This window comes from Lacerta agilis, chromosome 17 (assembly GCF_009819535.1).
Source record: "Lacerta agilis isolate rLacAgi1 chromosome 17, rLacAgi1.pri, whole genome shotgun sequence".
Taxonomy (NCBI): Eukaryota; Metazoa; Chordata; class Lepidosauria; order Squamata; family Lacertidae; genus Lacerta; species Lacerta agilis.
This window is the reverse complement of record NC_046328.1, coordinates 35,529,717-35,552,818: the sequence shown is the minus strand read 5'-3', so window position 1 is coordinate 35,552,818 and position 23,102 is coordinate 35,529,717. Positions and strand designations below refer to the sequence as shown.

Genomic DNA, 23,102 nt, shown 5'->3' with positions numbered 1-23,102 from the left:
AGTATCTTATGGAGAGAAATTAATATTCATTTGGTCTGAAAATTTAAAAAGATTTAAAAAGTATGCATAAAAATGAAGCTATTACTGAAAGGTTTGTTTTATTTATTTATTTCATAAAACTTCTGTGCCTGTTTGATTGTAAAGAACCTCAAAGCAGCTTACAAAACAGAATAAAACAATAAAATAAAACAATAAAAGTGTGAGTAAAAGCAGCTAAAAACTTTACTTAAAACATTCAAAAAAGTTAAAATCAGATTGAAACACAGTTTCCCTGTTTAGGGGAGTTTTTAATGTTTAATGCTGTACTGTGTTTTTAATATTCAGTTGGGAGCCGCCCAGAGTGGCTGGGGAAACCCAGCCAGATGGGTGGGGTATAAATAATAAATTATCACCACCATCATCATCATCATTCTACAAATTCAGAATGAGTATCCAGTGGCAAACATATTCCAGTATATTGCTATGTAAAAAAAGTGCATATTAGGCAAAATTGCATTCTAACCTATGTACAGGTATATTAGGAGAAATTTGCACCAAAATGCTGATTTATTATCATGACTCGCAATCTGATGCGGAAATTTAGAGAAGTGGGAACAGAAGATTGAGAAAGGGATAAACTGAGAGAAACACAAATTAACAGAGTCTCCCTTCCGCAATGGCACGTAAAACTGGGCCATTGGAATATGCTGCAGGCTGCAACCCTTACAAACATTTCCCTGGGTGTCCATCATTCAGAATTTTTTTTTTTACAATCAATTTTATTAAAGGTTTTCCAACATATTATACAATTAAAGACAAACTGATCAAGAAAGAAATAGAGAATACATAAAAATGGAAAAGAAGAAGAATAAAACACAAAGTTATACAGTATATTTTATATTTTTTTACAATCAATTTTATTAAAGGTTTTCCAACATATTATACAACAAGAAGCAAACTAATCTAGAAAGAAATAATAGAGAACAGGTTTGCAAAGGGTGTTAAATTCGGGAGTCCCCTTTCCTACTTCTCCACCTTCCTCCTGCAGACTCCATGTTTCTTCTTAGCTGCTATGGCCTATTTTGCTTGGAACAGAAAACAGAAAGGTCAAAAGCCAGATTCCAGAGGGATGCTTCGTTAGGAATGAAGGACGAGAAATCGCCCGGAGGGGTTTAGAGTGGTTCTTGAGATCCCATGTTGGGGGACCTGGACTGCTTTGGACATACAGCGGTACCTTGGCTGTCGAACTTAATCCGTTCTGGGAGTCCATTTGACTCCCGAAACCATTCAAAAACCAAGGTACGGCTTCCAATTGGCTGCAGGAGCTTCCTGCACTCAATCGGAAGCTGCATCAGATGTTCAGCTTCTGAAAAATGTTTGCAAACCGGGTTTGCAGCATTTGGGAGCTGATTTGTTCGATAACTAAGCCGTTCGGGAACCAAGGTACCACTGTACTTCAGATCCAAGTTGTTTCTTTGTTTGCAACCCCCCACTTCTGCAAAAAAAACAAAAAAAAAACAACCTCCGTTTTAGCCCGATTGACGTCAAATCTCTGACCGGGACAGAGAATTGGAAGTTCCTGCAATAGTAGGAAGGGGGTGGGGTCTGATCCGAGACCCTCTTTGCTAATGCTGCACATCTGGGACCAGAGTATTGAAACCTTAGCTGACTTCCCTCCTCCTTTCCCAAGTCAGCCAGTGAAGAGAAAAGAACCCACTGAATTCTATGGGGTTCACCTGCCCTTCTCCCCACCAGCAGTTTCCTGTAGGGTCTCCCTCTTTGATCCTTGGTTTGCTGGTGGCTCTGGCTTCCCAAGGAGGAATAGAAAGGCTGAGTTCAATGCAGTCCCGCTTGCAAACACATAATTACCTCTGCCCAAACGCTTTCTGAAGCAGAGGACCAACGGCGGGATCCACAGGAGGATGGCCAAGCAGGGGGCTCTATAATACAATGCAAGGAAGCAGTTTCCTGCGAAAAGAAGAACACAGAGAAACAGCAGTGCTAAGCCGACTAACCCATGAACCCAGGTTCTCACTGAGACTGGTAGGGCGGAAGGCAGGGAGGCCAACAGCAGGTGGCGCCAGAGCCAGTGACAATCAGAGCCAACTAATCCCAGCTTTGCCTCCACCTTCCTCTTCCCTACTGAGTTCCATAATGGCAACCTTGAGTCCACTTATAGTCCCTGCCACAATTTGCAGTGAGGGGACACCCGGAAGGGCTCTCTTCGTGGCCCTGACTCTGGGACAGTCTCCCCATACACTTCCGCCTGTCTTGCACCTTGCTGGTCTTCAGATGTCAGCATGAACGACATTTTTAACACATCCAAACACACAGTTTGAGATGAGGAGATGTTTAGCCATCGGTAGCAATGTGGATCGGTGGTTTCCTTTTTTAAACAGATTAGTTGTGTTTTTTAAAAATAATAATAAGAATAAAGTATTTTGTTTTTCGTATCTTGTTGTATTGTAGGACCTTTGTCCAACCCGGGTTTTTAGGAGCATTGAACCCAGCACAAAGAGGCAACTCACCAAGCAGGATGCACAGGATTTATTTGAATTGCATATGCAAGACAAAGGTACAGTGCAAATGAACTCGCCGACTGCACACCTCTAAGAGGTGAACTCTTCCTTTTTATACACAGCCACCTCCTAAGACACATGATTTTTTAGGAAATCGAAACTTATGGCAATTGAGCCCCAAAGCATGTGACTTCTGGGAAACGAAAGTTACCATCCATTATCACCTCAACCTCCAGGAATTCCAAATTTATTACTGGAGTCCTGTACAGTCCAGTACAGATAACTGCTCTTTGATTAATCTGCTGAACTATTCACCCTGGCTGCTACAAATTAACTGCATGGAACTCACTTACAGATCAAAGCACATCGTTATTTCTTCTTAATTAACAGTCATAGAAACTCATAGTCAATTACAGATCAAAGAGAGCATAGCTATTTCCTATTGATTACCAGAGTATAGCTATCCATTAATGATTACTATGCATAAAAATTTTCTATTGGGGTATAAGTGAATACAAAAACAGTTACACATAAAAGGAAATATTATTCTCCATAATATTACATTCATGGTTCTCTTGCCCCTTCAGTATAACACCCCCAAGCTATTCTGGAGGAAGGGTGATTTGTAAGTAACGTAAATAAAATAAAGATATGGGTTGTGCCTCTTGGCAGGATGAGATGGAGGGTAGCGCTGGGGTCTTAGGGGGAATGTGGATTACTTTATGTTCTTTAAAATGTGTGTGTGTGTGTGTGTGTGTGTGTAAGCCAACTGTCTTGTATTTGGGGACCCCCTCACAGACTGCTGAGGCACCTAGACTTGTGCCTCAGATTCTTGCCCTGACAACACTGCTAGAAGCTCTACGCTACCTTCAAATTCTAACCATAAAAGGGTGTGCTTGTGTATCACAACATGCCCTGGAAAATGCTCTGAATGAGCTATATTACATCGTAACACACCTGCATTCACAGATGATGGTGTGCCTCCAGGTACAGCAACACTTGCACTTTCCTACTCTTGCAACAACTCTTCTTTCTGTTTGAATAATATTTTTTGTGCTCTGTATGATAGATAGATTGAATTACCCATTATATCATACTCTTGCATGCCATCCCAATCTCTGAGTGGTGAGAGGCTCCAGGGATTTCGGGCACTTAACCAGAGTTCGGTTTCCTTGCAATGAAGGTCAGTGGAGACTGGTGTCTTCAGGATATCTGGTTATATTTGCACATACAGTATATGCAAACTGAGCATGAAACGGAGGGGCTGGTAACATTAACACCCCAAAATATATTGCTGCTCCGTTATTCACCAATTTGGATCCAGCGCAGAGCAGGTAGGTCTCAGTATCTCCAGCTTCCAGTCTGATTTCTACTCAGCTTTACAAACCACTCTCTCCCTTGCAATGGTTCACCTACCTAGCAGCCAGGTGGGAAGGCACATTCACTCATTCTATGGCACAGAGCAAATTGTTTGGTTATGCTAACCATGGTGTGAGCCACAACCACTGCTCAGACAAAGGGACTGGTTTGACAAACTTGCTCTCATCACTTCTATGCCCCAAAGTGCAGGAACCCAAGAATTGGAAGGGACTCAGGGCATCATGCAGTTTCACCCCACAAACTCACAACATCACTCTACCTGCTGACACTGTGTTTGTAGGCAACACGGCACTGATGTTTCTTCCCTCCTGGTCCGAACAGGAATAAACCATCCCTTGGCTCCATCTCTCTGGAGGCATCAGCTTCAGGCTCCAAACGGTGAAGACTCCTTCCCCATCAATAACGTCACCATCCTTCCAGTCCCGAGAGGTTTCCCCACCAATATCCCAGGAGAAAGTATCCTCATCAGGGTTTGCGTCAATCAGGAGGCAGAGGAGGGGAATGTGGTGGGAGAGCTCCGTGTCTTCTGCAGCGGAAGGAACAAGGAGGGAAAGTCTTGGCCTGGAAGTTCCTAAGAGAGAAAGAAAGAGAATCGCAAAGTGCTGATTAGATTTTTACCCCACCTGCTCTTTTCAGGCTCAGTGTGGGGTAGACAACAGTTATAACAAACTCAATGACTAACTGACTAAAATAGTCACTCAAATATTAGATTGCATAGCGTCACACCGAAGGAGCTGACCTGTAGGCCTCCAGGTGGTGGGACCCTCTCCCACTGACCATGGGGCTGACAGAAGTTGGAGTGCAGCTGGATCAAAAGGGTACCACCATAGCTACTCAGGCCCTCCGATTGCCTACACTGACTGGCACCTGCTCTCCAGGGCATCAGACTTGGGTCTCTCCCAGCCCCACACGGCAAGCTGAAGATTGAACCTAGGATCCTCTGCATGCAAAGCAGTTGCTCTGCACTGAGCTGCAGCCCTTCCATTAAAAAAAAAGCAAGATTCCAGTCCTCATGGTTCTGAATAAAGGACACTGCTCTAAATAGAAAGAATTCAGCTGCTGGGGACACTCACCTAGTCTTGACCCACATATGATCCTGAAATTCCCATTGGTGAATGCAACAGTAATAGGCCCCAGAGTCTTTCCTTTGCCTATTGTTGATGCTGAGATCGTGCCCTTGACTCGAGTAGTTGCCTTTTGATTTTGAATACTGAGAACTCTGATAAATCATGTGCAGATACATTTGCTTTCTTTGTCATGACAGCAGGTTACAGTCGTCTTTAGCAAACTACAGTTTCTCTCTCTCTCTCTCTCTCTCTCTCTCTCTCTCTCTCTCTCTCTCTGTGTGTGTGTGTGTGTGTGTGTGTAGACTTCATGGTGTGTGCACGCAGCTTCAGTGCTGTAAACTGTTGCGGAAGTGTAGAAAACAAAATTTAAGATGGAAAAAAATGAAAAACGATGAGAACGCAAAATGGCAGATTTGTCTATATCCCCAGGCAGAACATACATTCAATAAATGGCGACATTTTTTTCAGAATCTCCAAAGGCACTCACCTGAGATGACCAGCCTAGTTCCTCTCAGAAGCCTGGTTGTGGCGCAGTAATACACCCCAGAGTCGTTCCTTTGCACATCGCTGATCCTCAGATTGTGCCCTCGGCTTGAGTACCTGCCCTGTACCTGTTTTGTGTATCGAGAACTCTGGTAAATCCTGCGCAGATTTTTGCCTTCTTCCTCCTTGTACCAGAACACCGTCCACGAGGCTGTTTCATTTAGAACGATGCAGAGGATGTCAACTGTGTCGCCAGGAGATGCCGGGATCAGGGCCAGATCTTGTGGCATTTCAGAATTTCCCTCTGACTGAGCAGCTATAAAATGGAAGCAAAGGAACATGTGATGAGCTGGTAGAAAAATGAGCAAAGGGGAAAGATCCAGACATGTCGGACTGTGACTTTATCCACAGTCCTTCTTGGAACCGGCATTGGTATTATTAATTTACACCGCAAATTTTGGACTGTGGGTCTTTGGCGACGGTCAGTTTCATGCATTTTAACAGCAGGGGTGCTTATTCTATAACCATTACTTGAGGCATCCACACAAAGCTTTACTTAATGCCCTAGCTAAAGTGGAATATTTGTAGCATGCTTTTCTTTCTTTTGCTTTAAAAATGGGAATTTAAGAACACAAATATTCTGATTTGAATAAGCTATAAAAATGAAGCTATAATGATTTGGACTGCAGTTGTTCACGGGTTTTGTAACCTGTCCTTCTTGAAAACACTTTTCATAAAGTGAAAATATCTAAACAGTAGAGTTTGAACTATCTATCTATCTATCTATCTATCCATCTATCTATCTATCCATCTATCTATCATCTATCTATCTATCCATCTATCTATCATCTATCTATCTATCCATTTATCTATCTATCTATCTGTTGGGCATTATTTTAATTCTTACATAAATACTGAGGCACATGGTTGTTCAGTACTGTATATGTAAATGTCTGGCTCATGTAAGCCTATGCAGAACATTTATTCTTAACGATGATAGAATGCACAGGTGGATAATACTTTTATTTTTATATATCTTTATTATTTGCAAAGGGAATCTTTGCATTGTACTTTTGTCCTCCCAGGCTTTGTAGTTTACATGTTTTATTCTTTGTTTTCTCTTTTTTGTTATCTTTGCACTTTTTTTGTTAATCAATAACATATCATTATAGATCCAGTTACAGTTAGGTAGCTGTGATGGTCTGCCATAGTCAAAACAAAATAATTTTTATTTTTATTTTTTATATCATTATAGATAGATAGATAGATAGATAGATAGATAGATAGATACAACATGTTAAAAATATACATTTTCTCAAGCTGTATTAGATATAACAAACTATGAATATTTAAATGATTTTTCTGAAAACTATTGAAGTCATTTTTGTTTTTACAAGTTTTTCTGCCTGGGTGAAAGCATCTCCCTGCATCTCCCTGCCTTAGGAGTTATTCTGTATTGTTTTTAAACCTAATTTTCTTGTTTGTACTGTTTTAAAAACTAATTCTACTTGTTTTTATGTAACTCACATATAAACATGTCCACTGTTTCCTGAGGTTTTCATGAACATAAGCAATTGATGTGAGAAGAAACCTTTAAAGAGATCCCATTAAAAAGCAAAAATTGTACATACTATGCAGAGGGAGCAGAATCATCGCTGCAAAATGCAAGAGCATCTCGGAGGCTCCTTCAGCTTCTGAACTGTAAAGCAGATCTGGTCATTATCTGGGTGGGTTCCTGGTGCCCTTTTCATTTCCTGCTTACCGTACTTCCACCAGGGACAGAGGCTCTACAGAAGCTTCTTTTCAAAAACACACACAAGCAGAGGTTGCTTATAAAGGCACGAGCAGCTCCCACTGTCTAGCTGCTTTCCTTTGCAAGTTCTGGAACTCAGTCAGAGACACAGCGAATGCCATGCAGGAATCAATAGGTGGGAAACCAGATCCCTTCCCAACTCATTGTGAAAATATGGCCATCAGTCGCTAACGAACTGGCGTCCCCAAACAACTGACAGGCAATCTTCCCTCCAGAGGCACCCAAATTCTGAAACCAGCAGGGTGACTTGACTTGACTGCTGAATTAACTTGAAGCAGAAACACACACAAATATCTGGAAAGGAGCAGAGAAGCAAGAGGTTTGGAAAACTGGCTAAAACTGTGCTGGAATAAGGTCAGTGATCTGTTGACCAGCAAAGGATTCGAAGGTGAATTAGTGGGACAGCCCCCATCACTGACTTTTCTCTGTGGTGCCCATCAAGATATTTCAACGCCCACATGGAAGTGCTTTCTCTGCAAGAAGCCAGCCCACATTAGATTTTTTTTCCACTAAAGCTGCTGCACATTCGATGTGGGCTTTGGGCTTCTGGTTGCTGCAATGCTGCTGACCGTGTACCTTTTTTTATTCTCCGCAGGTAAAATTTCTTCTGATGCTTTTATCTGACTCTCAACTCTTGGGATGCTTCCAGACAAACCCTGTTTGTTGAGCGTTCATCCTGATTTATTTGTTCAAAAGGGAGGTTAGACTTCGTTGTCTGCTTCTTGCGTTTCAGCTCTGATTTGTCTGCAATATCACTCCAAGCAATAGTTTTCCTACACTTCTCAAGTGCATCTTCGCATCACTTTCCTTACTGCAAAATGTTTTATTGGGTGTTTTTTTTCGGGGGGTGGGGTGGGGTGTTGTACAAGAATGCAAAATCTGCTCTAATTGTAGCCTAGATTTTACCAGGATGGGACTGAATCTCACCCACAAATCGAACGATAGTCTGGAAGTGGTCTGAGCACCTGAGAAACTTGGTGGGTTGAATATTTATGAGCTCTGAAACTTTCTGCAGTTTAGGCAAAATACTTTCCACCTTCTCCTTTAGCACGTGTCTTGTTTCCAGGGCTAAAGTTGCAGGACAGTGTTTTTCACTTCAACTGTGTATTCATAAGGAATTTGATTTAGATTGTATCTTACTGGCCCAGTGGTTTTTCCTACTTTCTTCAGTTTAAGCTGGAATTTTGCTATAAGAAGCTGATGATCAGAGCCACAGTCAGCTCCAGGTCTTGTTTTTGCTGAGTGTATAGAGCTTCTCCATCTTTGGCTGCAGAGAATATAATCAATCTGATTTCGATGTCGCCCATCTGGTGATGTCCATGTGTAGAGTCGTCTCTTGTGTTGTTGGAAAAGAGTGTTTGTGATGACCAGCTTTGTAGCGTTATTAGCCCCGCTTTCCCCCTACCCCTTCTCTAGCAAGCAGGGGGGATTGCGGGGTTTTCCCCTTTTTACTTTTACTTTTGCCTGTACCCAGCCCTCCGGCCGGGTCACAGGAGGTCTCTTGCTGCCACCACCCCCTGGGTTCAGGACCTGGCTGTCGCTACAGGCCAAAGCGCGGGGGCCGCTTTCCCTGTGCTCCCGCAGACAGCCTCCCCCCGGCTCAGACAGAGCCACAGATAGTACTTCTAACGGTAGAATAGCCGATTGGTCAGGACTGGAATAGCCAAGCAAACAATGGAGCAAATAAAACACGAGAACAGAAGTTCTCTAAAATATCTTTTAATTAAGGATTAATAAAACACAAAAGGCACAGTTTTCACAAAACAAGGCACAAACTTAAAACAACAAAACATCTAATTAACTAGACTAAATACACATACTTGATCCCTCTCCTTCAGGCAGGGTTAGATACTCAACTGCTTAGCATCTGAAAGAGCTGGCAAAAGTCCTCAATCGTTCCCCCAAGACATAATGGCTAGTGGGGAAAGAAAGTCCGTCGACGCCTCAGCTCTTTAGCAATGATGTTCCGGCAGTAGGCAAGCTCCAAGCTCTAAAGCTCTCCGCCCCCCTCTCCTTGACACAGCCCAGCCTAGATAAGGGGTTAGCCCACGCGGTCCCTCTCCCCAGTACCCAATAGGGGACCTGGCCTCCACCCCCGCTGGCCAATTACTGCCCTAAGGTCGTTAGTCACAGCTGTCACAGATAAAAGGGCAGCTGTGAGTCTGGGCTGTTACCTCCTAAATTACTCATCAGCCTAACAAGCACCAGTTGGCCCCAACCCAGTTCTCGTCAGGCCAGGGTGCCTCTCCGAAGCCAAAACTTGCATATCTCCCGCGATCTTCTTAAAGGCACCTCCTTTTTACATTCCCAAAAGGCATCTCTTGATCGTATCCCATGGTGTAGCGATACCCCCAATTCTGATTTACCCAAAGGTCTTTATTTCCTGAACCAAAGATTCGGTATTTCACTACAAGCTTGTTCTCCTGACAGAACTCTATTAGCCTTTGCCCTGCTTCATTTTGAACTCCAAGGCCAAACTTGCCAGTTGTTCCTTTTATCTCTTGACTCCCTACTTTAGCATTCCAATCCCCTATAATGAGAAGAACATCCTTCTTTGGTGTCATTTCTATAAGGTGTTGTAAGTCTTCATAGAATTGGTCAATTTCAGTTTCTTCAGCACTGGAAGTTGGTGCATAAACTTGGATTACTGTGATGTTAAAAGGACTGCCTTGGATTCGTATCGAGATCAATCTATCATTTTTGAAATTGCATCCCAGTACAGCTTTCGCCACTCTTTTGTTGACTATGAGGGCCACTCCATTTCTTTTACGGGATTCCTGCCCGCAGTAGTAGATATGATAGTCATCTGAACTGAATTCGCCCATTCCCGTCCATTTTAGTTCACTGATGCCTAGGATGTCAATGTTTATTCTTGCCATCTCATTTTTTACCACATCTAGCTTACCAAGGTTCATGGTTCTTACATTCCAGGTTCCTATGCAATACTTTTCTTTACAGCATTGGACTTTCCTTTCGCTTCCAGGCATATCCACAACTGAGCGTCCTTTCGGCTTTGGCCCAGCCGCTTCATCAGCTCTGAATCTACTTGTACTTGTCCTCCGCTCTTCCCCAGTAGCATGTTGGACGCCTTCCGACCTGAGGGGCTCATCTTCCAGCGTCATATCTTTTATATGCCTGTTGTCTTTGTCCATGGAGTTTTCTTGGCAGGGATACTGGAGTGGGTTGCCAGTTCCTCCTCCAGGTGGATCACGTTTGGTCCAAACTCTCCACTATGACCTGTCCATCTTGGGTGGCCCTGCACGGCATAGCTCATAGCTTCCCTGAGTAATTCAAGCCCCTTCGCCACGACAAGGCAGTGATCCATGAAGGGGCAGGACAGTGTAGGGATTCTCAAACAGCGTGATGTCTCCTTCAATGTCTTCTCGCTGGAAAAGCCAGAGCGAGAAACGGCAACCGTTCATGGTCCTTGTGGTCTTTCTCCTCCACAGTGTTTCCAGCCCACTTTCAGCTCATGCATCCGACCCGGCGGTTCCTGTTCATGGATATTGGGAGGACGGCACAGATCTCGTGCACTTCTGTAGAAGATATTGAAGATCGGGCATTATCATTCAGCTGGTACAAAAGAAGAGAACACGGAATGCCGATTTTAATCAAGAGTTGCGAGGATAAAAAACCTGGAGACAGATTTGCTTGCAAAGTTCATTCTAAGCGCCGAAACGCCGTACTGGAGATCCTTAATGTGCAGAGGTCTGATTCTGGCTTCTATTTCTGTGCCAAAGGAACTCCTGATGGCTTGCATTTCAGCACTGCAACATCTTCACTGATTGTTGGAGGTAAGGGATCAGGGCTGACTGAGCTTTGCAGTGTTCCTTGATAATTTGTCACCCCTTCCATTATGGAACACGGGGCGACCCGCCCCCCTGCCCCCTTGCTATGCCCCTGCCAAGAGGGGTCCCCCACACCCTTCAACCGCCCTGCCATTTCCTACCTCACAATTGCATCCAGGGAGGTAGGGAGGAAAATATGGAACTGGCTCAACCTGCTCTGGCTTAGTCGCAGCAACCCTCACAAAGTGTGTGTGTGTGTGGGGGGGGAACCAGGGTTAACAGCATAGAAGAAGCCTGCAGTGTACAAGAATTCTCAGTGGAAGAAAATGAGCGTGGTACAAAGCTATATGTAACCTTCTATTTTAGGAAACTGCAGTACCTTCCATACCTTCCTTTTGGGGTTATAGGGGCTCAATTGATCAATAGTTTACTCAGGAAGGAGTTCACTAAATTGGCAGACTGCCCTCCAGAGTAAGGAAGCTCTGAAATGTTCTTCCTCTCAAGGAAACTTTCCCCATGTTGCCTTGTGGGTTAAGAAGTTCCTAGGCATGTGCCACTGGACCCCTGCGCATTGTAGAACATCCCAGGCTCGAGGGGTTTCCGATGCGCATCCCATATAAACCAGCAATCCCAGAATACATCCAAGGATCCTCTCCAAAGGAGCATTGCATGGGAAGGGTGTTTTTGGTGACGGCGATCTCTCGTAACAAAATGGAATGGTGGATTGCAGCAGAAGAGCGGACAACTTAGTGTAGACAAAAAGAGGTTCCTCTTCCTCCCAGAGCGCACAGTTAACAAGTTGCACCTTGGATCCTGAACGCCTTGCTAGTCGAACGTTTTGGCTCCTGAATGCCGCAAACCTGGACGTGAGTGTTCCGGTTTTCAAACGTTCTTTTGGAACCTGAATGTCTGACGGGGCTTCCGCATCTTCTGATTGGCTGCAGGAGCTTCCTGCAGCCAATCGGAAGCCGTGCTTTGGGTGTCAAACGTTTTGGAAGTCGAACGGACTTCCGGAACAGATTCCATTCAAATTCCAAGGTACGACTGTACACTACCCCCCAAGATCAGAGGCAGTCTGTATGTAAATCAGCTCCTCTTCCCAGTCTTCTCCTTCTTCTCCCTCTGGCCACCCATCACTGTCCCACCACCAGTCCCCAAGCTCTGAGCTTTTTCTCCCCTTGGGGGTTCCCAACTGGTTCCTCCCACCACTCCTCTGCCTCTAACCTGTCCAGAAACATCCAGAAACATTACTGACCATGGAGGCAGATCATAGCCATTGATGCTGAACTAGACCTCTCTGTTGATCTTTGTAATTTTCAAAAGCGCAGTGCCGGGGCTGAAATCTGAAATGCGCCTCTTCCTCGGAGATTGTTCTTACCATGCCCCTTGCTTTGCTTTCCTCATCAGACAGCTATACTCCGAGCACCCGGGTGATGCTTTTGCAGCCCTCTAACCAAGACCCAACTTCCCGGTTCAAGAACCAACTTGTTTGTGTGGTCCATGGCGTGTCCAATTTAGTCCAGGTGTCCTGGGACGTCCCAGGATATCACCCGCCTGAGGGCCAGGCCCTTTTAGGAAAAACCAACAGCGGATCCTTAACCTTCATCAGTGTCCTTCACCTCCCCATGGAATTACAATACACTGGGGAAAACATCACCTGCGAAGTCAGGTTCAACTCTTCCAGCACCAGCGTGAAGAAAACTGCTGTGTTCAATGCAGGTGAGTAACTGCAAGCCAGTAACTTTGCTACCATAAGACATAGGAGCAGAGGATCTTGCCCTGTTCTGAATCAGACCAGAGCTGTCAACCTTCCTTTTTTTTTGCATTGGGAAACGGCCATAGCTGTCAACTCCCCCTTTTTTTGCAATGGGAAATGGCGCTGGAATAAGGCAATTTCCCGCAAAAAAGGGGAAAGTTGACAGCTATGATCAGACCCCTGGTCCATCTAGCTCAGCTAAGAAGTGGGAGAAGGAGACGTCTGAAGGGGGAAATGTGATTTCATAGACTCGTAGAGTCGGAAGGGACCCTGTGGATCATTCTAGCCCAAACCTCTGCAATGCAGGAATATTCTGCTGTCTCAAACGGGGATCGAACCCACAACCTTGGCGTCGTCAGCAGCACGTTCTAACCAGCTGAGCTATGAGCTTAGTAGCAGAATCGGGTGAGAAGGGGAAGTTCTAGGGAGTTAATATGGGGGTGGGGTGGGGGGGACTGGCAAGCAGTACAATATAAATAAGTATAGAGAATGGCATTATGCCACAGCTGAGTCAAACACCACCGGTGCCAGGGTTGCAGAAAAAATGTTTTAGTATCGGTCACTATCTCCGAGGCTGGTGGTACAAATCAGAAGTGAAACAAGGAGCTAGAGAGACTGTTAAGACTTCTCTGCCCAGAGAAGGAAGTCCGAAGAGAACTAACCTGATGTTTCTTATCTTTGTAAAATTTCCCCTGTAGATGCAAAAAATCCCCAGTGCCACTTCAGATATACATGGGTCCTGGACACGCTGGCATTGCTACTGCTTCCTCTGAATTTCCTTTGGGTTCGATTCTACCCTGCCGACTCATAAACTGCATCAGGAATCACATCCGAGGAATAACTGAAAGGAGGAGAACGTGTCGCTTTATGCGGAAGGAAATCCACAGGATTATTAGGAGGGTTTATATAATATCCTAGGGGGTGGGCAGAAGTTAGACCGCCGTATAACTGAATATGTTTACATGTTGTCTGTATCTCCCTTGCCCAGGCTGCAAAGTGCAATGCTGGAAGTTGAAGCAAACAAATAAATGCCGTTTTCACATGCTGCAGGACGGGTATGGAATTATTCCCCCTTTCAGGAATTTTATTCGTGTGTGTCCAGGGTTGCAGCAAGAGAGGATTAGCATTGCAAGGATTCCTCTGGGTGGTGTTACAGTGGTACCTCTGGTTACGTACTTAATTCGTTCCGGAGGTCCGTTCTTAACCTGAAACTGTTCTTAACCTGAAGCACCACTTTAGCTAATGGGACCTCCCACTGCCGCTGCGCAGCCAGAGCACGATGATTTCTGTTCTTATCCTGAAGCAAAGTTCTTAACCTGAAGCGTTATTCTGGGTTAGCGGAGTATGTAACCTGAAGCGTCTGTAACCCGAGGTACCACTGCATATGAATTCTAAGGTCTTGTATATATAAAATAAACGTTCATAAATGTACAAGGCAAACCCATACGTAAGTATATAAACCACGTGTCTGAAATAGTACAGGAGAGCAACCCTGAAGCCATTTTGACTTTCCCAAATTGACCCCCCATATATTTCTCTGCAGTTGAGGAAGGAAATGGGAAAACATCCCCATTGTCTCTTTGCTCACAAATCCTGCCTCAAAGGGTGCATTTGTTTATGAATAGGGTGGGCCTGTGACCTGGAATTCAGGAACTTAGTAGGTTTACCATCACAAAATAATGGCCCATGTAAAGTCATTAACAGGTTTCCTGGCAGACAGGATTTCGGTGGTGGACCGCCCCCCCCCCCCATATATTGTATTTCTGCTGTAGACTGCCTCCTTCTGTGATGTATATATGATGTTTTGGAGGGTGGTCTTGGGCTACAGGGTGGGCAATTTCAAAAGTCTATATAAGAGCTTGCGCACCATAGTTCTGGGTTCCTCCTCCCTCCTGCGTGTGGTGAGTGGGGACCCTGTTGCAACAGTTCCTTGAATAAAGGTCAGGCTTACTAGCCGCTTTGCTTCTCAATATTCTCTGGCTGGCCTCTGTTATTTTCTCCTACTGGTAGGGAACCTACTTAAGGACTCTATGCAGGCTCTTAGATACCCCATAAGGGATATAGGAGCAGTTTTTTCTTATAACTGTGGGGAATCCCTTTCACCTGAGGGCCACATTTCCTCTGAGCAACCTTCCCGGGGGCCACATGCCAGTGGTAGGAGGAGCCAAAGGGAAAGTAGGTGGAGCAATAAATGGAAATGTTACCTTTGAATGGTAGGCTGGTCTCTGCACTCTCTTTTCTACCACCCAGGCAAGCAAGAGGCACCGTCAGGTTTCAAGGACACATCCTGGGATGGGCAAAATTCCTCAAGGAGGGTGCGAGGCGGGGCCAGTGAGGGACGTGGCCCAGAGGGGAGAGTTGTGGCCAGTCTCAGGGGCCAGACAGGGATGCACAGTTCGCCCTGGGTCCTGAGGCTCTCCACACACACCCCACCATGCTTTTGCTGAAGAGGAATGCTCAAATGCTCTTTGCATTTAAGTTCCTGGTGGAAACTGCGTTTTCATAATAAAATAAAGAATTTTATTATTCATTGTTTTTACTTTATTATATTTTTCGTCCCACCTTTTCCTCCAATGAGCCCAAGGTGGTGTGCCTGTCAGAGATCCTTTTGCTGTGATTCCTACATTTGTTGTTGTTCAGTCATTCAGTCGTGTCCGACTCTTTGTGACCCCATGGACCAGAGCACGCCAGGCACCCCTATCCTCCACTGCCTCCCACAGTTTGGCCAAACTCATGCTACTCGCTTTGAGAACACTGTCCAACCATCTCATCCTCTGTCGTCCCCTTCTCCTTGTGCCCTCCATCTTTCCCAACATCAGGGTCTTTTCCAGGGAGTCTTCTCTTCTCATGAGGTGGCCAAAGTACTGGAGCCTCAACTTCAGGATCTGCCCTTCCAGTGAGCACTCAGGGCTGATTTCTTTAAGGATGGATATGTTTGATCTTTTACAGTCCATGGGACTCTCAAGAGTCTCTTCCAGCACCATAATTCAAAAGCATCAATTCTTCGGCGATCAGCCTTCTTTATGGTCCAGCTCTCACTTCCATACATTACTACTGGGAAAACCACAGCTTTTACTATACGGACCTTTGTCGGCAAGGTGATGTCTCTGCTTTTGAAGATGCTGTCTTGGTTTGTCATTGCTTTTCTCCCAAGGAGCAGGCATCTTCTAATTTCGTTACTGCTGTCACCATCTGCAGTGATCATGGAGCCCAAGAAAGTAAAATCTCTCACTGCCTCCATTTCTTCCCCTTCTATTTGCCAGGAGGTGATGGGACCAGTGGCCATGATCTTAGTTTTTTGTCCTACATTACAGGGGTCCATTTTGAACCCTATGGCTCTATGATTCTATCAACATCCCAATTTGCGTTTCGCCGTGCAATTCACCCGCTGCGCCTTTAAACCTTTGCCTCACTCATTTGTCGCTCCGATTTCGGCATTCAAAAGTCTGGTGGAAATGGAGACCCGAGTTCGAGTTCTTCTTCCGGAAGTTTAGGCCAAGGCAGCCTCATCCTTTGGGCCTGCCTCCTCCATCCAGGGGGCCCTCCTGGGTTGTGGGCTCTCGGCAAACTACTCCCAGATTTGGCCGTATGAATCGTCAGGGCAGAGCAGTTCCCAGGCAGAGAGGACCAAAACAGACAACAGTTTTCTACCTCTCAGCAGCCTGTGACCAAGATGAGCAAACCAAGAGATGTTATCTCTTGTACAGCAGGATCTGAAGAAGCCACATTCATTGCCTTAACGCATGTCAGAGGGTGAAGGGGACCGAGGCTGTTTGACCACATTTGTTACGGCCAGGGTCCAAACACCGTTTGTGGTCTTTGGGTCTGAGCCAGTCTTGGTGCACATGGGGCTTTTTTTGCCCACAGGAAAGGGTGTGGAGTCGCTGTCTGCGCTGCTAAATTCTTCCCTGGCTTAGGCTCACAAGAAGCTGCCTTAGACCATCGAGCTCAGCGTTGTCAACAACACTGACTGGCAGCAGCTGTCCAGGGTTTTTTTTTTTTATTAAAAAAATTCATTTTCAAAATGTTATAATCACAATCATTCATAAATTCAATACTTTTCAAAAAAAAAAAAACCAACAATATAGACGACCCCCCCCCCCAGCCCAGCCCCTGGATTCCACCCCCCCCCATAATTTCCTGCATCTCATTTTATCTCAAACTCATTGTTCTCCCTCTTATTCGTCTTAACATAACTACTGTACATAGATGTTATATCAAACCTGCTAGCGTTTTAATGTATTTACATTGGTCTTTTAAAATAGTCCATACATTTCTTCCAATCCCGCTCAAACTTTTTCTCATCCTGATCTCTGATCTCCGCAGTCATCTTTGCCATTTCGGCTTAGTCCGTCCAGCTCCCCAAGGTTTCAGGCACCCTGGGACCTTCTGTGTGCAAGGCAGGTGTCCTGTCAATCATCTACGGCTCTTCGCTTAATAACAAACTAAGATTCCAGCCCTCATGTGTCTGAACAAATGGCTGATTTAGATAGGAGCAGAGAAGGATGCTTTATACCGAGTCAGTCTATTGAGGTCCATCTAGCTCAGTACTGTCTTCAGAGAATTTCAAAGTTGGAAGGGACCCCAACAGTCATCTAGTCTAACCCTCTGCAATGCAGGAATTTGTCCCTGCCTCCACTTTTCAGGTAGGACAGGTGTTCCTAGGATGCTCCTAAGGCACAAAGGCAAGAGCCCTCCAATGTTTGACCCCAGCAGATGAGATTCAGGGGTATACTGCCCCTGCACAAAGAAGCTCCACAGCTATTGCGACCAACAGCAGCTGTTAAAGGACCCCTCTGTATCCACGGCTTTTTCTGGCTCCTGCTAAGGTTGGTTCCAGTAGGAGCTTTGGAAACCAGTTCCTGCATGCCAGCAGTTCTTCCATTCTTCAGGCGGGAGTCTTTCTCCGTCCTAAAATTCACAGACTACTGTTCTCTTTGGAAGGAAAAGTATATGAAAATGATGTATAGATGGTATATTGCACCAGTAAAAATGGCAAAAATGTACAAAACCGGGTCAAATACATGTTGGAAATGTAAAGAAAAAGTGGGTACTTTGTACCATATGTGGTGGGAATGCAGAGAAGTAAAAAAAAAAAAAAAGGGAGATGATATATAATGAATTGAAAAAATGTTCAAAATGACATTTGTAAAAAAACAAAAAAACAAAACCAGAAGCATTTTTGTTAGGGATCCTAGGACAAGACCTGCCAAGGAAAACAAAGAACTTAGGAAATTCCAACGAAATAACAATGGCAAAGAAGTTTGATAAGTTATGCGGAGTTGGCACAGCTAACATATAAACTACGTGAGAAGGACAACCGGGATTTTAAAGAAGAATGGGAATTATTTACAAATTATTTACAAAAGCAACAAAAATACTTGGACTCAATGGCAGGAATAAACATCCACAAATTTATTAGTAGAACATTGTGACAGAGGATGTAATGATAGGTACAATTTTATAATGTGCAGAGAATATATGTATAAGCAAAGCAGAGAAGGGAGCTGAGGGAAGTCTTTGGTGGGTGGGGAGGGGGGGAAAGGGGGGAAATGTAATTGGTTGTATAATTGGCAATTTGTATTGTTTAAAAAAAAATCTTTTAATAAAAATATTATATTAAAAAATGAGGGTCTGGACATAAGCAATATAGATAATTGGGGTGTGTGTGTGTGTGTGTATTTAATACAAAATTCTTGGGTTCTTGGGTTCCATGATCACTGCAGAAATTAGAAGACGCCTGCTTCTTGGGAGAAAAGCAATGACAAACATAGACAGCATCTTAAAAAGCAAAGACATCACCTTGCCGTCAAAGGTCCGTATAGTTAAAGCTATGGTTTTCCCAGTAGTAATGTACGGAAGTGAGAGCTGGACCATAAAGAAGACTGATCGCTGAAGAATTGATGCTTTTGAATTATGGTGCTGGAGGAGACTCTTGAGAGTCCCAAGGACTGCAAGAAGATCAAACCTATCCATTCTCAAGGAAATCGGCCCTGAGTGCTCACTAGAAGGACAGATCCTGAAGTTGAGGCTCCAGTACTTTGGCCACCTCATGAGAAGAGAAGACTCCCTGGAAAAGACCCTGATGTTGGGAAAGATGGAGGGCACAAGGAGAAGGGGACGACAGAGGATGAGATGGTTGGACAGTGTTCTCGAAGCGACTGGCATGAGTCTGACCAAACTGCAGGAGGCAGTGAAGGATAGGCGTGCCTGGCGTGCTCTGGTCCATGGGGTCACGAAGAGTCGGACACGACTGAACGACTGAACAACAATTTAATACAAGCATCTATGTTCAGCAAGTTAAAAGATATCAAAGATGGGTTGGACTAGGCGGCCCTTTGGGATTGCAACTCGGCAACTCTCAGTTTTGCTTTTCTTTCTTAATTGCTCCAGTTTGATCCGGATTTCATTTGTTGCAACGTATCTCTGCGTATTCTGTCTGGAAGGGGAAGGAAGCAGAGCAGTTACAGGCCGCTCACACGTTCAAAGGCCTGACTAATAATAATGATGATGATCATCATGATAATTAATAATAAATTGTATCCAAGTGAACTCTACTCTGAGTAGTCTGAACCACCACCACCCTTAATTACTACCCATCATCAATGAACATTTCCTGGGCAGCTTGCAAACCACATTTAAACCCTCTTTCAGTTGAGTAAAGCTTCAATGCCTGGTCACTTGGATACCATTTCCCCTCACCATAGGCGATCATTCACAAGCCTTTTCACACCCAAAAATCCTCATTCAAATGCAATCCACACTTCTGTACTACCACGGTTGCCATATTTCAGAAATCTGGACAGAAGAGTTGTTCACCTTTTCTTTGCAAAATAATAAAAAAGAGGTTTTAGAGCTATTTTTTCCAGAAATCACCAAAATTGCCACTACCGGTATGCTCTCTCTCTGTGTCTGCCTATCTGCCTCCTGGATTCCTGGGTTGTCCAAAATTTGGACTGGTTCCTTCCAAACCCTCCTGCAATATACAGTAACACACATCTTTCTGAAATTTCAGTATGCAAAGCCAGAGTTTACCTGTGGGATCTCCCTCATGGGTATTTGATTTCCTGGTTTCTCTGCATTCCCTGTGAGGAAGGGGAAAAAAAAGGAACGTTTTATTGGTCTACTCAGAAGCAAGCCCCATCGACTTCCATGGGACTTGCTCCTAGATCCCAGTGTGCCTCAGGCATTTTATGGCCCCTTGAAAAACGACCACAGTTTATTTTACAAAAGGATTACCTCTGTGAAGATGTTTTCTGAAGGACAGGGCCAAGAGCGGGATCAGGACAGCGACAGCGACAACGCAGGGCACCCCAAAATATAGTATGAAGACGCAGTTCTCTGTCAATGAGAAGGCGAGGGAAACGGGGGTCAGCAACCAGACTGGCCATTGGCAAAGAACAGTGTTAAGCAAAGACTCTCCATTTCATAGTATCACAGAACTGCAGAGCTGGAAGGGACCCCAGGGGTCATCTAGTCCAACCCCCTGCATTGCAGGAATCTCAGCTAAAGCATCCAAAATAATGTCCTCTTAGCTACCTAAAAGCAACAAGACTGGGCAACCCTGTAAACAGATGTCTCCTCTCTGTTTCCTGAGAAGACTTGTCACCAAAATGATTCATCTGTGTTGCTCAGAAAATTGAGACAACCCCGCTACGTTAAGGATGGGGGAACCTCAGGCCTCTAGCGAACTCTCCCCTCGCCCTATTCTGCCCTCAGTCAGGACACCCTCTCCCCAAGTTGCACCTCATTCCCAGGATGCACAACTCTCTCACCCTGCTTCCTGCCTTCCTTGAAAGCTTCTCCCTGGATAGTGTAGGACACAGTTGCAGAGGCAATATGGCAGACAGCAATTATTTGCTGATTAAAGCAACAATGGCCTCGGTAGTGTTCATAGGTCTATGCTCCAGGGAACTAATTTCCCAGGATCTTGCCGCATGACCAATATTCTCCACTAGAGGCCCTCTGTCAGGGCCCTGCTGAGGAGGGCAGCACTGAGGAGGAATGGTGGGAGCCACCCCCTTCCCCTGCTACTGATCCTGAATCTTCTCAATATAGATTTGGAACAGTGGTTTACAGAGGGGCATAGTTCAGAAGGCAGAAGCTGGGAAATACTGGATGGGGAACAGCTAGGAGGAGAAGCACTAGGAGAGAGAGAGTGAACAGACTCACTGTATGTTGCTTGAAAACATCCATCTGCTCAGCCCAAGGTCAAGGAGAGCAGATAAGGCGGAAGCACAGAAAGCACAGGGGTTGAGAGATCAGGTTACAAGACATGGCAGTGATGTGGGTGACTAGGGAGGAACTGGGTGGGACCCTTCATGCCTAGGAAATGGCTTCTTTGTTCTCTCGCCGTGATCATTAAAGTTTCTAACTGGTAAGAGACGTTTCCAAGCACAATTCAAAGTGTTGGTGCTGACCTTTAAAGCCCTAAACAGCCTTGGCCCAGTATACTTGAAGGAGCGTCTCCACCCCCATCAGTCTGCCCGGACACTGAGGTCCAGCGCCGAGGGCCTTCTGGCGGTTCCCTCCCTGCGAGAAGCCAAGTTACAGGGAACCAGGCAGAGGGCCTTCTTGGTGGTGGCGCCTGCCCTGTGGAATGCCCTCCCACCAGATGTCAAGGGGATAAACAACTACCAGTCTTTTAGAAGACATCTGAAGGCAGTCCTGTTTAGGGAAGCTTTTAATGTTTGACGGGCTATTGTATTTTAATATTTTGTTGGAAGCTGCCCAGAGTGGCTGGGAAAACCCAGCCAGATGGGCAGGGTACAAACAAACAAACAAACAAACATTATAATATAAGAGACTTCTTTCTCTTTGTTCTGCTTATCTACTGCCAAAGGGCTTGGTGGTGGGAGGAAGCCGATTCCCTGAAGCCTGACTACCTTCTGGTAGTTGTTTTTCTCTTTGACATCTGGTGACATCTGATGGGAGGAACCAGCTGGGGAAGCCCCAAAGGAAGAAGGCTCAGAGCCCGGGGGTGGGTGGTGGGACGGCGATGGGTGGTCAGAGGGAGAAGAGGGGGGGAAGCTGGGAGGAGGAGGTTTCAGAAGCTGTGGCAGGGAGCAGTCCAGAATCAGAACCCGGGAGAGGAAGGAAGCCAAGAGGCAGAGATGAGGCAGGCTGGCGAAGAAATCTGCCCCTCCTGCTGCAACAAGCTCCCCTCCCCACTGGTCTCCCAGGACCAGGAGAGGTATGAAGCGGGAAGAGCAAAGGCAGGCACGCCGGCATAGTCTCAGATTGCTTGGGGAGGACTTGGAGGAGGAGGAAGCTTAGGCAGCTGTGGGAAGGCAACTGCCTCATAGGACAAGACCTGCAGAGAAGCGTTGCTGTGCTCATTAGGCCTGGCGCTCCTGAGGAGACCTTGTCTCTTCTAATAAAGAGTTAACTTCACTTAACTGGTGGATAAACACATCTACAGCAGCTGGAATGGATATGTGGGAAACTCAGCCAGATGGGCGGGGTATAAATATATTATTATTATTATTATTATTATTATTATTATTATTATTTGACCAGTGGCATTGCCTCCTCCTGCTTGCCTGGATGGAGGATGGAGAGGGGTGTGCCTGCATCTGTGTCAAGGATAGGGAATCTTTGGCCCTCCAAATGCTTCTCAACCAGAACCCCCAAACTCCCTGGCCCCTGCACATGCTTGCCGGAGGTGATGAGAGCTCATAAACATCTGGAGAGGCAAAGGTTTCTCACTCCTGGATGAAATAGAAACCTCTTCTTGGTGGGATTGTAGCCTGCTGTACAAAAGTCAGGGTCATATCTATTCCCTGATTCTCCCCCTCTTTGCTTTCATCTGACACTCTTTCCTGCCCCGTTGAAGAGCTTATTCAATGCAAATCTACCTGGGCTGGTTGACGCTGTGTTTATATCTGCTGGAGAACCAAGATTTTTCTTCTCTGAACAGGTATAAGGCACCTGTGTTGGAGTAATCAGCTTCACACTCCAGATACTGAAGTCTCCACTTCCGTTTGCCATGGTAATGTAATTCTGGTCCCCAGATGTTTCCCCATTTGTATTCCAGGCCTTAAAATCCTCCTTGGGGTCAGCATCAAAGAAGACACAGGGAAGGGGGACAACGTGGTTCAACTGAGCCTGCTCTGAGGAGGATGGCATCACAACAAAAAGACTTCGCCTCGAAGCACCTGAAAGATAGTGTTACATTGAGAAAGATAGTGTTTCGCGCCGCCCCAATCTCTGAGTGGCCAGAGATTTCAGGCATTCCAGGCACTTGGCTGGATGAAAAGAGAGACGGGAAGGGAGAGAGGAACAGGAAATGCTATTTGCTCCCCCCCAATCAGGAGA

General features: G+C 45.3%; 2 protein-coding genes across 2 annotated transcripts; one reads left to right on the top strand and one right to left on the bottom strand.

Annotated features, from left to right (window-relative positions):
- Positions 1–1,056: 1,056 nt before the first annotated feature.
- On the bottom strand, positions 1,057–5,718 carry LOC117039182. The gene is made up of 4 exons (XM_033136251.1): positions 5,433–5,718; positions 4,138–4,449; positions 1,849–1,947; positions 1,057–1,064 (listed from the first exon to the last, which is right to left on the bottom strand). Exons 1-4 carry the CDS (start codon positions 5,716–5,718, stop codon positions 1,057–1,059), a joined length of 705 nt encoding a protein of 234 aa, XP_032992142.1.
- Positions 5,719–10,713: 4,995 nt separating this feature from the next.
- On the top strand, positions 10,714–16,702 carry LOC117039181. Its single transcript, XM_033136250.1, has 3 exons — positions 10,714–11,035; positions 12,437–12,748; positions 16,653–16,702. The coding sequence occupies exons 1-3, from the start codon at positions 10,714–10,716 to the stop codon at positions 16,700–16,702; spliced, it is 684 nt and encodes a 227-aa protein (XP_032992141.1).
- Positions 16,703–23,102: the final 6,400 nt, after the last annotated feature.

Coding starts and splice junctions, on each gene's coding strand:
- LOC117039182 (XM_033136251.1), bottom strand. CDS start 5,718: ATGCCACAAGATCTGGCCCTGATCCCGGCATCTCCTGGCGACACAGTT. Junction 4,450..5,432: donor AACTAGGCTGGTCATCTCAG/GTGAGTGCCTTT, acceptor TTTCTCTCTTAG/GAACTTCCAGGCCAAGACTT. Junction 1,948..4,137: donor TACAAACACAGTGTCAGCAG/GTAGAGTGATGT, acceptor TTCTTTTCGCAG/GAAACTGCTTCCTTGCATTG.
- LOC117039181 (XM_033136250.1), top strand. CDS start 10,714: ATGCATCCGACCCGGCGGTTCCTGTTCATGGATATTGGGAGGACGGCA. Junction 11,036..12,436: donor ATCTTCACTGATTGTTGGAG/GTAAGGGATCAG, acceptor TTTCCTCATCAG/ACAGCTATACTCCGAGCACC. Junction 12,749..16,652: donor AACTGCTGTGTTCAATGCAG/GTGAGTAACTGC, acceptor TTTTGCCCACAG/GAAAGGGTGTGGAGTCGCTG.